Source organism: Erythrolamprus reginae, chromosome 8 (assembly GCF_031021105.1).
Source record: "Erythrolamprus reginae isolate rEryReg1 chromosome 8, rEryReg1.hap1, whole genome shotgun sequence".
Classification (NCBI taxonomy): Eukaryota; Metazoa; Chordata; class Lepidosauria; order Squamata; family Dipsadidae; genus Erythrolamprus; species Erythrolamprus reginae.
The window spans coordinates 13,630,923-13,648,530 of record NC_091957.1 but is presented as its reverse complement, the minus strand read 5'-3'; the positions used below and the strand labels follow the sequence as shown (position 1 = coordinate 13,648,530).

General features: G+C 45.8%; 1 protein-coding gene across 1 annotated transcript in view; it reads left to right on the top strand.

The window, feature by feature from the left end:
• Nucleotides 1–17,608, top strand: part of COL5A1 (collagen type V alpha 1 chain) — a 243,625-nt gene that overhangs the window by 220,120 nt on the left and 5,897 nt on the right. The window contains 5 exon segments of the mRNA XM_070758910.1: nt 2,050–2,103; nt 2,207–2,465; nt 4,878–4,990; nt 9,886–9,954; nt 17,078–17,311. Of these exon segments, the coding sequence (XP_070615011.1) occupies nt 2,050–2,103; nt 2,207–2,465; nt 4,878–4,990; nt 9,886–9,954; nt 17,078–17,311 (729 nt within the window).

Sequence of the window (17,608 nt, the reverse complement as noted above, 5' to 3'; positions counted from 1 at the left end):
ATAATAATAATAATAATAATAATAATTTATTAGATTTGTATGCCGCCTCTCCCCGAAGACTCGGGGCGGCTCACAACAACAATAACAATGTTACAATGGAAAACAAATCTAATATTTAAAAGACAGTTAAAAATCCCATCATTTAAAAAACCATACCATACATAAAATGTAAAAGCCTGGGGGAGGTGTCTCAGTTCCCCCATGCCTGGCGATACAGGTGGGTCTTAAGTAATTTGCAAAAGACAAGGAGGTTGGGGGCAGTTCTAATCTCTGGGGGGAGTTGATTGCAGAGGGCTGAGACCACCACAGAGAAGGCTCTTTCCCTGGGGCCCGCCAAACGGCATTGTTTAGTTGACGGGACCTGGAGAAGGCCAACTCTGTGGGACCTTATCGGCTGCTGGGATTCGTGCGGAAGAAGGCGGTTCCGGAGGTATTCTGGTCCGCTGCCATGTAGGGCTTTAAAGGTCATTACCAACACTTTGAATTGTGACAGGAAACTGATCGGCAGCCAGTGCAGGCCATGGAGTGTTGGAGAAACGTGGGTGAATCTAGGAAGCCCCACAATAGCTCTCGCAACCACATTCTGCACAATCTGAAGTTTTCGAACACTTTTCAAAGGTAGCCCCATGTAGAGAGCGTTGCAGTAGTCGAACCTCGAGGTGATGAGGGCATGAGCGACTGAGCAATGACTCCCTGTCCAAATAGGGCTGCAACTGGTGCACCAGGTGAACTTGGGCAAACGCCCTCCTCGCCACAGCCGAAAGATGATGTTCCAATGTTAGCTGTGAATTGAGGAGGACGCCCAAGTTGTGAACCGTCTCTGAGGGGATCAATAATTCCCCCCCCCCCCCAGGGTAATGAACGGACAGATGGAATTGTTCTTGGGAGGCAAAACCCACAGCCACTCCGTCTTTTCTGGATTGAGTTTGAGCTTGTTGACACCCATCCAGACCCCAACAGCTTCCAGGCACCGGCACATCACTTCCACTGATTTGCTGACTGGACATGGGGTGGAGATGTATTGTAGTCAGGCCCTCAGCCCGTTATCTGCAAAGTCCCAGTCAGGTGCTTGCATATCATTCAGGAAACAGGTAGCAGGTGCTCAGTTCCCAGCTCTGCAGAACACCCACAACCTTAGTTCCACCGACCACTTTCTTCCTCTGCTAATGTCGGACTGTCAGCTCAGGAGGCTTGGATAAGGTGAGATGCAGCTGTATCACAGATGTTTAGAGGCCTCCACAGGTTGCATTTCTCACCTTGCAGCTTCCACTAGGGGTTCAAGGAGGAAGCACCTTGCTTCTTGAGCCAGCGTCCCCTCCACTTTTGTCTTCTTGAAACCCACGAGGAAATTGCAAGGTTAGAATTAAAGGGGACAGGCTGACTTCAGGAGCAAGGCTGCAGTTGTGCTGTGGCATTATTATTATTATTATTATTATTATTATTATTATTATTATCATCATCATCATCATCATCATCATTATCATTATTATTAATTAGATTTGTATGCAGCGCCTCTCCGCAGACTCTGCAGACATTATTATTATTATTATTATTATTATTATTATTATTATTATTATTATTATTAATTGGATTTGTATGCCGCCCCTCTCCGTAGACTCGGGGCGGCTAACAACAATAATATAAAACATCATGTAAATCCAATACTAAAACTAATACTAAAACAATTAAAAAACCCTTATTTGTGAAACCAAACATACATACAAACAAACATACCATGCATAAATTGTAAAGGGCTAGGGGGAAAGAATATCTCAGTTCCCCCATGCCTGACGGCAGAGGTGGGTTTTAAGGAGCTTACAAAAGGCGAGGAGGGTGGGGGCAATTCTAATCTCTGGGGGGAGTTGGTTCCAGAGGGCCCGGGCCGCCACAGAGAAGGCTCTTCCCCTGGGGCCCGCCAAACAACATTGCTTTGTTGACGGGACCCGGAGAAGGCCCACTCTGTGGGACCTAACTGGTCGCTGGGATTCGTGCGGCAGAAGGCGGTCTCATAGATAATGTCTTTTCCGGCTTCTCCTTCTTTCTTCCCAGGGTCCAACGGGTCCAAAGGGAGAAAATGGCCATCCCGGCCCACCAGGACCTCCTGTAAGTGCTGTGGCCAAGAGGCTTTCCCGGTTCTCACCAGTTTGCGCCTGCTTCTCTGGCGTGGCATGGATGGCTCAAGCCCTGTTCTTCTCCCGTCCCCCAGGGCCCTCCGGGAGAGGTGATCCAGCCCCTCCCCATGCAGTCTTCCAAACGGACTCGGAGGAACATTGATGCCAGCCAGCTGATGGACGACGTCAACTCAGACAATTACGTGGACTATGCGGACGGCATGGAGGAGATCTTTGGTTCCTTGAATTCCCTGAAACTGGAAATCGAGCAGATGAAACACCCGCTGGGCACCCAGCACAATCCAGCTCGGACGTGCAAGGACCTGCAGCTCTGTCACCCGGACTTCCCAGATGGTAGGCAGCAGCCACAGAAGGGAGGGGAGGAATCGTTGGGCCTGGGAAAAAGGGCCTGGGAAAAATTATACACAGTTTGAGTGGTGCGGTGGCCTAGAAGTGAAGCTCTTGCCTCACAATCAGGAGGCCGTGAGTTCGATCCTAGGCAGAGGCAGATATTTCTCTCCCTGGGTGCACTGAGAATATATCTGGTGAGCCAAACTCCACATTGGCGTCCGGAAAGGCCAGTAAACAGCTCCATTCAGTTGCCCGGATTTTTCCCTGCAAGGGATTATGGGGGGTCATTAAAAGAAGATGATTCAATTGCACACAATTCAACCTGAGTATTGGAAACTCATATGGGTGTCAAACACTTCAGAAAGCACACAAGTGGGATAAATGTGCACGGAAGCAATTCTCCACTTTTTCAGAATTGCCCCCACCCTCCTTGCCTTTCGTAAGCTCCTTAAAACCCACCTCTGTCGTCAGGCTTGGGGGAACTGAACTACCCTTTTCCCCCCAGGCCTATACAATTTATGCATGGCATGTTTGTGTGTATGTTTGGTTTTTAAATAAGGGTTTTTTAATTATTTTAAACATTAGATTGGTCATAGAAACATAGAAACATAGAAGACTGATGGCAGAAAAAGACTTCATGGTCCATCTAGTCTGCCCTTATACTATTTCCTGTATTTTATCTTACAATGGATATATGTTTATCCCAGGCATGTTTAAATTCAGTCACTGTGGATTTACCAACCACGTCTGCTGGAAGTTTGTTCCAAGGATCTACTACTCTTTCAGTAAAATAATATTTTCTCATGTTGCCATTGATCTTTCCCCCAACTAACTTCAGATTGTGTCCCCTTGTTCTTGTGTTCACTTTCCTATTAAAAACACTTCCCTCCTGAACCTTATTTAACCCTTTAACATATTTAAATGTTTCGATCATGTCCCCCTTTTCCTTCTGTCCTCCAGACTATACAGATTGAGTTCATGAAGTCTTTCCTGATACGTTTTATACTTAAGACCTTCCACCATTCTTGTAGCCCGTCTTTGGACCCGTTCAATTTTGTCAATATCTTTTTGTAGGTGAGGTCTCCAGAACTGAACACAGTACTCCAAATGTGGTCTCACCCGCGCTCTATATAAGGGGATCACAATCTCCCTCTTCCTGCTTGTTATACCTCTAGCTATGCAGCCAAGCATCCTACTTGCTTTTCCTACCGCCCGACCACACTGCTCACCCATTTTGAGACTGTCAGAAATCACTACCCCTAAATCCTTCTCTTCTGAAGTTTTTGCTAACACAGAACTGCCAATGCAATACTCAGATTGAGGATTCCTTTTCCCCAAGTGCATTATTTTACATTTGGAAACGTCATATGCTGTTTATTACTGTTGTTAGCCGCCCCGAGTCTATGGAGAGGGGCGGCATTCGAATCGAATGAATGAATGAATGAATGAATGAATGAATGAATAACACAACACAACACAACATGCGCTGCACAGCCAGGTCACACACAGGGCTCCAAAGAACTGGACGGCTGGATGGAAAACGGTTCAGCAAAGTGACCCAACAGGAATCAGCACTGGGCAAACAATCAGACAGAAGCAATGCCCTCATCAAGAAACATCACACCTTCATCAATATTGGCAGGGCAACAACTGTGTATGAACAAGGATCAAACCCCACACTCACCAGCACTGATGACACAGCTTGGCCGGGTAACGAAACGTCTGCCAGCAAAGAGCCAAGCTCAGGGAGGCCCGCGGAGCTTCTATTGGAGGCTGTTCTTTATACTTGCATTTTAAATAGGAAACACTCATTTTTTTTAAAAAAAGAACAAAGGTAGATTGAGAAATAACAGGCATTGAAGAAGTGGAAGTTTCAAGTTTCAAGTTTTATTGGATTTATATGCCGCCCCTCTCCGAAAACTCGGGGCGGCTAACAACAATCATAAACAATGTACAATAAAATCCAATACTAAAAGCAAATTAAAACCCCTTAATATATAAAAACCAAACATACATACAAGCATACCATATATACAGTTGTAAAGGCCTAGGGGGAGAAAAAGTCTTAATTCCCCCATGCCTGGCGGCAGAGGTGGGTTTTAAGTAGCTTACGAAAGGCAAGGAGGGTGGGGGCAATTCTGATCTCTGGGGGGAGTTGGTTCCAGAGGGCCGGGGCCGCCACAGAGAAGGCTCTTCCCCTGGGTCCCGCCAAGTGGCATTATTTAGTTGACGGGACCCGGAGAAGACCCACTCTGTGGGACCTAACTGGCCGCTAAAAGACAGAAACTGCGTTTCCCAGTGATGGGACCAGTTCTCTGGGATGCTTTCTTGGTGTCTCTGGGAAAAGCTGGAGTCTTTTTGAAGGGCTATTGAAGCCAATGCCAAAGACGGTGTTTGCTTTTCTCCCAACTCTAGGAGAATATTGGGTCGACCCAAATCAAGGCTGCTCCCGGGATTCCTTCAAAGTTTACTGTAATTTTACTGCTGGTGGGGAAACTTGCATCTTCCCAGATAAGAAGTCCGAGGGGGTAAGTAACTCTTTTTTGCTTGTCCCTTTGGAAGATAATTGTGCCAAATTTTCACTGTCTCACGCACATTGCTTTTATTTTGCTTTCAATGACATTGTTCCCATCAGGAAAAGATTGAAAAGAAGCGAGCAAAAGAGCAAAAGGCTTAGAGAGGTCCTGCCTGTTCTCTAAAGCAGAGGTCTCCAACCTTGGCAACTTTATGAGGCGTGGACTTCAACTCCCAGAATTCCTCAGCCAGCAAATGGGATGAGCAAAGCAGGCTGAGGAATTCTGGGAGTTGAAGTCCACGCCTCATAAAGTTGCCAAGGTTGGCTCTAAAGGAAGCCCCTGAGGGGTGGAAGAATTATCAAGGAAAGATTCAACCTAGAACTAAGGAGGAACTTCCTGACAGTGAAAACTGTCAATCAGCGGAATGGCTTTCCTCCAGAGATTGTGGGTGTCAGGGTTCCAAATAGCATCCGAACCTAAATCGGAGTCCAAGGCAAAGTGCTCTTCAAGGTTCCAATTTATTAGCAGAGCCATTTTGGCACATCTGGGAGAAACCCGAATCTGAAGTCCTAGTTCAACCCCTTGTCCCCACTCCTCCAAGTCCATCCTGTTGAGCATCCTTCAACTGCCAGGCTGGCAGAGTCCACCCATCTCCTTCCGTGCAGGTGCAGGAGTGCAGAGACAAAGGATGACCTTGGCTTTCCAGAAAGAGTTTGTTATGGCTACGTGCAAACATCCCTCATGCAATTCCTCCTCCCAATTTCCCACAATAAGGAATATATATATATTAAAATAATATCAATTGTGGCAGGCCAAAAACTCCAACCAAAATGGCTTTGGCCTGACAGTGGTTGCTCCATCACTGTAGCAGGAGTTGGCTCCGGTTTATGTCGCTGCCCATTCTCTCCCTGACATGCTAAAAACATCGCTTCTGCAGAATCAGTCCAAACTGGCAGGAACACACTTCTGCACCATAGTGTTTAAAGAAGAGACTGGCCATCCATTTGTCTAGGATGGGATGAGAACTCAGGCCTTGGGCAAGAGGTTGGACTAGAAGATCTCCAAGGTCCTTTCCATCTGTTCTGAACCAAACACGACAAGCCCTCTGTAGTTAAATCAACGATTCCTTTATTAGCAGCCCTGGCAAAAAGTCCCAGCAGGCTAACAAGTCTGTCCGGCAGGGAGATGAATCATTGTCTGCTCCATCTATTCATCTCCACCCTCTGCCTTTTATCGCCAGAGCTAGGATGGGGCTTCACTAGCCATGGTGACTCTTCCTTCCCAAGGACCAGCCTATAGATTTCCGTCGCTCTCCTCTCCTCTGCCTTCTGAACATTTGCATGTCCAGCTGTTCCTCCTTCTCCTCTTCGTCATCATCTACCTCTAGACCTGGGGGCTCTTGACTGTTGACTCCCTCTAAAGGCAGCCCAGGCACTGCCTCTCTCCCCACCTCTCTCCCTCCTGCCAGATCCATTCCCTTTTCCCCCTAGGAACTCTCGGGTGGCCTTGATGCAGGCCCTGACTCCCATGCCTCCTCCTCCTCATATCAATGCTGCCGTTAAGGATTTTATGATTCTATGAATTAGAGACAGGGGGAAAAGAGCGAAGGAAACGAAATTGAACAAATCTACTTTACTTCGGCTGCAACCCACTTCCTTCTCCATCCCTTTCCTTCCTCGCCAGCCATCCTCGCTTTCCCACCTGTCTGAACACTCGTTCAGGTGCTGCATTTTCTCCTTTGAGCTTCTCACTTCTGCCGGACTCTGCGTGCAACATTTTAAAACAATATAATGACAGTTTTAAACCCCAAAATAAATCATTCACATCCATGGGCGAAGCTGGATGGTACAGCTCATCAGTTTTCACAGCCTTTCGGAAGGCCAGGACTGGGCAGATATCCGGGGGCAGTTGGTTCCAGAGAACCAGAGCCACCACAAAGAAGGCCCTCCCACATGACCCCGCCAACCAACATTCTCTAGCCAATGGGACCGTGAGAAGGCCAACCCTATGGGCCCTGCTCGGTCGCTGGCCAAAGAGCTGCCAGAGAAGCTGAAATGTGTCAATTTCCCCAGATTCATGCATGCAAATACATTATTATTGGGAGGTCAAGTGCATCATCAGTTGGAGCGAAAAAATATGGATATGTGGAAAAATATGTGAAAGATATGTGAAAACGGATCACTTTTTAATTGGTCTGGAAAGCTGCTATCCATGTCACACCCGCCGCAAACTTAAAACCTCTCAGCAGAGAACAATCCTTGGCTCCATTTGCTGAGAAAGGTACATTTTTATTAGAGAGAAAGTGTATTGCAGCAATGCAGTAAAATAAAAATAAAAATGCATAGCCAAAATCCCTGTGTTATACTTGCCCCTCCTTTCCCCTTCTTAACTGTCTTCCATGTTCCACCCAAAGGTAACCAATTAAAACCTTGCAAGCTGTTTTCCTTCTGGTCTGTTCAAGCCTTCTCTGGAAGGCAGTTCTGTCCCCTTTCCAGATGGGTGACCTTGAAGCAACTTCTCCAGTTGGCACAGCAGCTACTTTTGGTTTCCAAAACCTGCCCCCCTTCATCCCCCTTCTCTGTAATTCATGGCAGAATGTCACCGCATACCAGAGAAGCACAAGGAAGCTTGAAGTAGCAGCTGACAATCAGATGTATTCTGATTTTTGGCTACCATGGTTGACATAGCTCTGTTACTGCAATATTTGGAACTCTTTGGATTGATTATCCTTATTCATTGATAACAGGCCGTTAAACAAGCGGGCAAGCTTTCAAGAAGGACAATGAGTGTTGGGTTTTGACCTGCCTCAGATCTGTTGGGAATAGTTGGGTGTGTTGGGTTTTAGCCATGGTGGCAGCAGGGTGAAGTCCTCTTGCCTACTTTGCAATGGTCTAAAAGAGGAAGGGTCTTAGATGCCTTTAGATGGCACTTCCATCACCCCTCATGCAGACTAATGGAAAGAAGATGCAACAACTTCTGGTGGCTCAGAGGTTGCCCTAAAATTAATGCACCATGTTGATGGCAATACCAAAGCCTAGAAAGTGGTCTCAGTGAGGCCAAGTGATACACCATCAACAAACAGGACTCGGAGGCAAAATTGGTTCCTCCAAGAATGGATGTAATTGGACGTATCATATTGGCACAGTCTGATGAGAACAGACTCTGAAGGTTCCCACGGTAAACGTTTTCCCCCTTTCCAAAACAATCAGTCCCATGGTCCAATCCAGGTGTTGTCTGGTTGTTTGGTAGCTTCACTCCTCCTTTCTCTGGCTACCTGTGGGAATGTCCTTGGTTCCCAGGAGAAAGTATTTTGCTTTGACTAAAACACCCCAGCTATCTCTACTCCCCCCTCCCTATCCCTCAACTCCAGTCAAGATAGCTTTGGTCAGGTCAGCATCAGGGTTGACAGGCACCCCACTCCCTTTAATTGAAAAGGACTTCCTGCAAAGAAAAAGAAACAGTTTGGAATGCTGACGGTTGAGTTTTAGACACAGAACTATGAACGTTTCTTGGCAAGTAAAAGAGTGCATAAGACAACAGATAACCCCTATGGTTATAAAAGAGGCTTTTCTATTGCTGCTCCCCCTGCAACGGCCTCTGGTTGAGGCTATGGGAAGTTGATATACGAAACATCTGGAGGGCCATCAGTTCCTCAACTCTGCCCTGGAGATTTCAACTATCCAAAGTCAGATAGGGCACTGGGTCACCATTAGTAATGGGCGAACCCAACGGTGTTTGGGTTCGGCAAGTTCGGACGAACTTTATGCAAAATTCAGCCGAACCTGAACTGAACCCAAACTTGAACCCGAACGGGGAATCCCTCCCACAAAGACATTCTGGGGGCGGAGCTTTGACGTCACTGGCAGGTTGCTAAGGACGCCAAGGTGATCACTTCCTGGATTCCATGGAATCCAGGAAGTGATCACCTTGGCATCCTTAGCAACCTGCCGGTGACGTCAAATCTCCGAACGCCGATTACGACCCCGAACTTTGCCCGAAGTTTGAAAACATTTTGGGTTCGTTTTCGGCATACCAAACACCGCAAAATTCGGTATGGACCCAAATTGTGCGGGTTCAGTTCGCCCATCACTAGTCACCATGAAATGAAGCGAGGAAGAGGAGGGCTCTAGGCTCCACAATTATGACAATATATACTGCTCAGAAAAAATAAAGGGAACACTCCTATAACACATCCTAGATGTGAATGGATGAAATATTCTCATTGAATACTTTGCTCTGTACAAAGTTGAATGTGCACCACAACATGTGGAATTGATGGTCCATCAGTGTTGCTTCCTAAGTGGACAGTTTGATTTCACAAAAGTTTGATTGACTTGGAGTTCTATTGTGTTGTTTAAGTGTTCCCTTTATTTATTTATTTTAGCAGTATATTTGAGTGCACTAATAAGCATTCAGAGAAGCAGATCTCTCCTTGGAAACAGAACAGTCTTCCTATTTTTAACTTTTTTAAAGAGAATGGGGAGTCACCGCTCACCCTTGCCAGGATGGTCTTAGCAAGCCTGTTTCCCTCTTGTTTTCTTCCCCACTAACTGACAAACATCCATCCAGGCTCCGGGAAATAATATTGGTTTTCTGGGTGCTCTTTCAACTCGTCTGGCCCCCCAAAAGTGACATGGGTGGCATTGTCAGTTTTTGGGTTTTGCTTAAAAAGAAAGACTCAAGTGATTTCCGTGGGAACCGTTCATTCCAGCGTGTAACTCTCCTTTTTGTCTTGTCTCTGTTCTTCTCTTCCCCTACGTGCCTCTTCCACCGTTTTCAGGCTAGAATTACTTCATGGCCAAAGGAAACCCCGGGCTCCTGGTTCAGTGAATTCAAGCGCGGTAAACTGGTAAGAAGAACCCACACTTGGCTTTCTGTTTGGCTTTAACCCTTCTCATATTTTGCAGAGCAAAATGGCCCGTTGGCCCAAAGAGCAGCCGGCCACCTGGTATAGTCGCTACAAGAGAGGGTCATTGGTAAGTGGCAACGCTTCTGGCCCCCTCCGCCCGTCCTCTGGAGCACGCCAGCCTTGTCCGCTTCCCACGTCTGGCCCCACACTAATTTCACCCCATATGCTGAACTAATGAGCAATGCTAGAAGGATCTAAGGACAGCCGAGGAGCAATCGCCAAGGAAGATGGACAGCTCCTTTGGGCCCCTCGCCACAACCGACTTTCTGAGGTTCAGCGGGTCCTTTGACCTGGTCAGGAGATTCTGGTGGATACAAAAAACCCAGACAGGTTAGGACAAGAGAGTAGAGGAAAGGAGAAGGAAAGGAAAGGAAAGGAAAGGAAAGGAAAGGAAAGGAAAGGAAAGGAGGAAACAGTTTGAATCAGAAGATGTAGAACTGGAATTCCGTCTAGGAGAATTCACAACATATGGGAAAAAAATTAAGAATATGAATATTCATGGAAATAATATATACATAAATAGTATTATATTAATGAACTACTTTTTTAGAAAGTATGTAAGAAGGTGTAATTCTAAGAATTTAATATGAAAAATATTTGTGTTTGGAGAAAAATGCTCCAAAATACACTGAAAACATTGCATTAAAAATTATTGAACTGTAAGGATTGGAAGATTCCCAAAATTGAGACAATGGAATGGAAACATTTTAAAAGTTAGAACAACCAAAGTCAACTAGCTTTCCTCTTTCTGCCGAAATTCATTCCCACTTGGCACCTACTGGAATTCAACCCCTGTTTCCAATTCACTTTTGAAGCAAACCCAGATCTGAGTGAACAAGATCTCAGGAACCTTTGAAAAATGCCCAAGCTCAGAGCCTTGTCTTGATTGGGTAAAGGAATCTTCCCGAGGGAACTTTGGGAAGATGGTGGAATTGCGATGGTCTCTCCAGCATTTCAATTGAATGGTCGGCCATCACTGAAGGACCAAAAACACGAGGAGAACAAGGCTGTGTCTCTTGGGGTGAGGATCAAGAAAAGCCAAGAAGATGGCAGAAGATGTAGAATTCATTTCTCTCATCTTCCTTCGTTCAGAAAAGAACTTTCCACCTTGGCAGTATCTGTGCTTTTTTCTATAGTCTCAGAACATCAAAATAAGGAAGACGTAATACAGTGGTACCTCATCATACGAACTTAATTGGTTCCAGGAGGAGGTTTGTAAGGTGAAAAGTTCGTAAGATGAAACAATGTTTCCCATAGGAATCAATGTAAAAGCAAATAATGTGTGCAAATCCTTCAGGAAAATCCCAAACTTTAGAAGGGAGGCAAACAGAGGGCAGGGAGGAGCAGCTAAAGGGGGCGGGTGGAAGAAGCAAGGCTAGGCTAAAGGGTGAGTGGGAAGGAAGAAAGGCAAGGGGGGCGCCCCTCCCTTTTCTTTCTTCAAAAGACACAGTTTCAGTTCCTTTGCAAGCATGCAAAATCTTTACTCCTCCAAGCTGCCCCTCCCTTTTCTTTCTTCAAAAAAGGGGGGGGAAAGAAACCCCTTCATCCCAGCAGCAGCTGCTTGGGTTCGTAAGGTGAAAATAGTTCGGAAGAAGAGGCAAAAAAATCTTAAACACCGGGTTCGTATCTTGAAAAGTTCGTTAGAAGAGGCGTTCGTAAGATGAGGTACCACTGTATTTGAATTTCAAATTCTGTAAATCTGGAAGGCTGGGCTGCAAAATAGTTTTTGGTGAAGTTAGGCATGTAAGAAGGCCTCTCTTTGTGAGGGAAATATTGGTAAATATTTGGAAGAGTACTTAAAGAAGAGCAATGCAAGATTTGGAAGACGTTGAAGTTCTGCCACAATTATTCCTGAGAATATTCTTTGCCGCTCAAGCAAGGGGATTCTTTTATTAATTCTAAACAACGGTACTGACCGTTTTTCCGAACCTCATGGAATAACCTGATGCAGTTTTCTCTTGCAGTCTTTACTTTATTTTAATTTATTTTTTAAAAAATACATCTTACCCTTCTGTCTGAAGTCAGCGTTGCTGTGCACGGAGAATGAGATGGACGCACAAAATCTTTTCCAGCTAGGCAGCACTGCCCCCTCCCAGGAAAGGCGGCTGTCCAAAGCTTCCTGGTTCAAGGAAGCTCATGCATGTTCCCAAACTCACCCCACTATACTAACTGGAGGAGTCCGGTCCACTCGGGGTCTGGCTGGCCAATCCGACCCGGCTTGTGCCAATCATTTTGTTGTGGGGGGGAAGGGAAGGCTTGTGTTTGCAGCAGCTGGTTGTTGCTCACCACCTCAAATGTTACCTTCCCTCTTTCTTCTCTTGCTCTTGTTATTTTGCTAGTTATTAGCATTGTTCATTGAACTGGCAATGAGCCACCAGAAACTAGAAAGCCCCCAAAGGCAACCACACCACATTTGCTCTTGTGGTGGTAATTCCAGATCTATTTGAGAAATGTCACCGAGAACTCTTACTAAATTCCTCTGATGTATGACATGATAGAAATTGAACATTAATCCTAATCCTAATGTTAATCCTAATATTCACTTTGGTTTATAGCAATAGCACTTAGACTTATATACCACTTTATAGTGTTTTACAGCCGCCACTAAGTGGTTTACACAGTCAGTATCTTCTTGCCCCCAACAATCTGGGTCTTCATTTACCCCCTTGGGAGGCTGGAAGCCTGAGTCAACCTGGAGCCTGGGGAGATTCGAACTGCTAAACTGCAGGCAGCTGGCAGGCAGCAGAAGGAGCCTGCAGTACTGCATTCTAACCACTGCGCCAGGGTGACTCAGTACATGGTTGTGATTGGCCATTTAGCTTACTCGTTTAAGTAAGATTGGGGAGCAGCTATGAAGGTGGAGGTCCCACATGGGGGGAGGCTTCAAAAGCTTTAGCAAGGGATTGTCTGCCTGCTTGCTAAGTGGGCGTGGCCATGGTGGGTGTAGGGGCACACTTTTTTTGCCCTCTCCGGGTTCCAGAGGTTTCCCTTGAGCCTCCGGGAGGATGGAAACAGCACCTCCGGGCTCTGGGGGCCCTCCGGAGGATGGAGACAGTCCTGTTTCCGCCCTCCCCAAACTTTTGGTAGGCCAGGACGGGCTGCGTGGGGACTTCCGGGAGGGGCCGGGCAAGAGTGGGGCTTGGGGGTTCTCCAGACAGCACTGAATCTCAGCTACAGGGTCTCCCGGGCAGACAGCGGGCTCTTACCCGTACGGTCAATGCCTTCGCACTGTAGCGGAAATTGAGCGGTGGGCGCAGCTCCGTGGGTCCCTGGCAGGCGCGTGCTCATTTCCAGATGAGATGTGGCTTCTGAGCATGTGCAGGATACAAATTCTCACCGGGGGGGTGGGCACAGGAGTTCGATGAGGTGTTTTTTTGCTTCGACACATACGCAGAAACCTCACGCATGCGTGCGCCCCCTTTCGGGATTTTGCTTCCTGTACATGCACAGAAGGCAGATCCCCGCTCTGGAGCACCCACCGGAGATCTGGAGGTGCCCCCACCTGCCCCGAACCCCTGCGGACCCCTAGCAGCCCCCCCTCTGGCCCCATGGCCCACCTGCCCCTCCGGATCTCAGGGGGTGGATTTGGGGTTCCATCTCTTGCACCTCTCACCTGGAAGACCCGGAGGGCCCCTTCTAGCCTCCCTGGGACTTCCGCGCCCGTTTGCGCTCACTCTGGCTTGGATTCCAGTCGGTTTAGGATTTAGAGGTAGTGATTTCTGACAGTCTCAAAATGGGTGAGCAGTGTGGTCGGGCGGTAGGAAAAGCAAGTAGGATACTTGGCTGCATAGCTAGAGGTATAACAAGCAGGAAGAGGGAGATTGTGATCCCGCTATATAGAGCGCTGGTGAGACCCCATTTGGAATACTGTGTTCAGTTCTGGATACCTCACCTACAAAAAGATATTGACAAAATTGAACAGGTCCAAAGACAGGCTACAAGAATGGTGGAAGGTCTTAAGCATAAAACGTATCAGGAAAGACTTAATGAACTCAATCTGTATAGTCTGGAGGACAGAAGGAAAAGAGGGGACATGATCAAAACATTTAAATATGTTAAAGGGTTAAATAAGGTCCAGGAGGGAAGTGTTTTTAATAGGAAAGTGAACACAAGAACAAGGGGACACAATCTGAAGTTAGTTGGGGGAAAGATCAAAAGCAACATGAGAAAATATTATTTGACTGAAAGAGTAGTAGATGCTTGTGGTTGGTAAATCCACAGTAACTGAATTTAAACATGTCTGGGATAAACATAGATCCATCCTAAGATAAAATACAGGAAATAGTATAAGGGCAGACTAGATGGACCATGAGGTCTTTTTCTGCCATCAGTCTTCTATGTTCCTATGTTTCCATCCTGAACTCTTCATCATGAGTCCTTGGAGGACCTGTTGCTGTTTCAGTTTGGTTTGAAATGTTCTGAAGGAGAACTGCCACGCAACTCCTAACTGCCAACTCACTATGTCCCCTTGTTCACACACTGAGTGATATACGATTGATTAATGGGATGACTCAACTTTCATGGTTCCAATTAATTACATTCTAAAAATGTATTTATTTATAAAATCTACTTGCAGTCCATCTCACATCCAACGATTCTGAATGGCTGGCTAACAGCATTAAAAACATTTAAAATCCATCACACATAGAAACGCAGCCGATAAAATAATTAATAAATAAAATTATTAACAGCAGATGGCAAGGGAGGGAGCCAGGCACACAGGGAGGGGAGATGGAATTAAGTTTTAATTAGTCCAACCCCTCCACTATGAAGCTCCAGTATGAATTATTAATTATTTATTTATTAATTATTCTCCATAATAAATGCAAATGAGGCACCACCTCCAAAAACAGACTTCCAAATCTGTTAGTGTGGATGTACTGGGGTTGTGTGGATGGCAGGGAGAGAGAGAGAAAAGGGTTTTCAAAAAGGCTAGCTTTTCATTAAAAAATATTAATCAATTAATTTAATTGACTGGTTAACTAAACATTGTTGATAAACATCAGTTTAATTTGCATATGTAATTCCTTGAAGTAGTTGAATTCTACACACACACACAAACACACACATACACACTATTCCTTGAAGTAAAAATACGTAGTAAGATATTTGGATATCTCTTTCAAAGGGCATTTTAACAGACGATGCTGTAAAAATTGACCTGACAGTTCACCAATGGATTACTGCAATGAGTTCCACATTGACCCTCTGCTTGAAGATGATCGGAGATGCAGCTGGACCAAAAGGCAGTGCCTCAATATGTCCTCCTCTCACCACCACCCCACTTCTAATTGGAATAGCTGGAAAGAAGCTACTTTTAGAGGATTAAGAAATGAGGTGACGTAGTAATTAGAGGGCAGCACTGCAGGCTCCTTCAGCTGACTCCTAGCTGCAGTTCGGCAGTTCGAATCTCACTACCAGCTCCAGGTTGACTCAGCCTTCCAAGGCCGGTCAAATGAGGACCCAGATTGTTGGGAGAAATATGCTGACTCTCTGCCAACTGCTTAGAGAGGGCTGTAAAAGCACCATGAAAAAGTGTATAAGTCTAAGTGCTATTGCTAGTGCTAGTGCTATCATCTTTCTGCATCAGAAGAATTTAGGAGATGATTAGCGTAAGAGTTAGTAAGACTTTCTTTCTTTCTTTTTTTTTAAAAAAGAGCTTTTTTCAAAAGTGATGGAAGATCTTCTGTTGGTCTGTCCTCACTGCTGTAAATTCACATTACATATCCTTTAAGCAATGGAAGAATCAGTTGCCATCCGTAAGTCTCTTGTGAATAGGTCCAGATCCAGGATAATCCACCGCTCTCTTCTAGTTCCTGGTTGCTCTTTTAGCTTGTTGTCTAGCCTGCTTCTGCTTGCCTTAGTCAGTCGTTTTGACCTCTTTCAAGACAATCATGGACAGGAGTCCAAAAACCTGGTTGGTAAAACCTTTGTTTCTTCTTACCAATTGTGTGTGTGTGTGAGAGAGAGAGAGAAAGAGACATTCACTGATTCTGAGCATGTGTGGACATGGTGCTGTTCCCTTCTGGCCCGCTCAGTCCTTCCCCACAATATCTAGGGTCTTGTCTGGAAGTTGTTTAACTTTGGCCTGCAATACCAAGATACTGTATAAAATGAGCATCAGATGCACTGGGTAACCTGGTCTCTGACACAGGAAAGATTTTCAGACAAATCCATGGAGGAAAAATCCAAAATTCCAACGTGGCTGAGATGTCTTACAGTTAACCCAACATTTCAACTTCTCCTAAAAAGCCTTGAGTCTTTTCTGACTGGGATCCGAATTCTTATGTGTCTATGTATTGATCCTTTTAATTCCATGCTTGGTTATTCTGCCAATTGAAAGGTTTTTAATTATTTACCTGTTCTGCCGACGTGTCCCAACCACCCATAATTACAGGGTAATTAGTCCAAAAAGACACACACCACAGGATAGAAAGGAAAACCAAAAGTCTTTATCAACAGAAAAGCAGACACAGCTCCCTTTTTAAATGTCAAAGGGATTTTCTGGTACACACAAGGCACAGGTTAAATGCAATCCAATTTCTCACCCAATAACTGGGAAATTGAGTCCAATTCTAAAGTCCAGAAAGTCCACACACAGTCTTGAACAGGGAAACAACAAAACCACGATCTTGACGAAACTATGAATCAGATAAACTGCCACGAGGCTAAACCAGCACTAATTACAGCAGCCCTACCCAACCATAGGTGGCCTCACTTATCTCCTGTAATAATCCTTCAGTTGTTCTCTCCTATGCATCACTCTATGCATGCGTGGGTCCGTCATAAGTTCTTGTTCAGAATCCAGGGATGATAAGGATGATTGATCTCCTCCTGGGCTGTCTGCCAAACTCCCCCCTTCCCTGCCACTAATGCTTCCTTCGTCAGAGGAGCCTTCGTCGGGAGATTCTATCAGGAGAAAAACAGGCCTGTGGCATGTGGCTGTTTCCCCCACATTCACATCCACATTCCTTGGGGCAGGAGCTGGGCCAGAGCCAACCACAACATTTACCACATCTTGAATGTTGTAGAAATGAGACCTATTTCTCATTTCTAGGATTCGCCTGGCCCAAAACTCAAAAATCCCATTTGTTTTTTCAGAAGCAATGGTTCCCTCTTGCCTGCCCATAGCTCCTTGCCTAGCCTACCTGGTCCGTTTCTTCTTTGTCTCTTTTTTGACTTCCCCTTAGCTCTCCTACGTGGATGCTGACAGCAACCCCATTGGAGTGGTGCAGATGACCTTCCTGCGACTCCTGAGTGCATCCGCTCACCAAAACATCACCTACAACTGCTTCCAGTCCGTGGCGTGGCACGATGCCACTGTGGGCAACTACGAGAAGGCCATGCGCTTCCTGGGCTCCAATGACGAAGAGATGTCATACGACAACAGCCCTTTCATCAGGGCGGTCCTCGACGGCTGTGCAGTGAGTAGTGGTTGCGATTGTGTAGTAGTGGTTGTGCAAAGGAGAGACTCTTGGTTGGGGCAGAGGGGGTGGTGGCTCACGGCCCGCTCAGGCAACCTTCGAGGACTACCTTTCTTCTATTCCTATATCTCTTCTTCTATTCTTTCATTGATATGTTCTATTACTATATCTTCTTTTCTATTCTTTCAAACCCTCATTGTGTATTGGACAAAATAAATAAATAAACTCCAGAATTCCTGGAACTCTTAAATCTGCCAAGTTTTAAGACCTCTGTCTGAGCTGTTCATGGCGATAGCT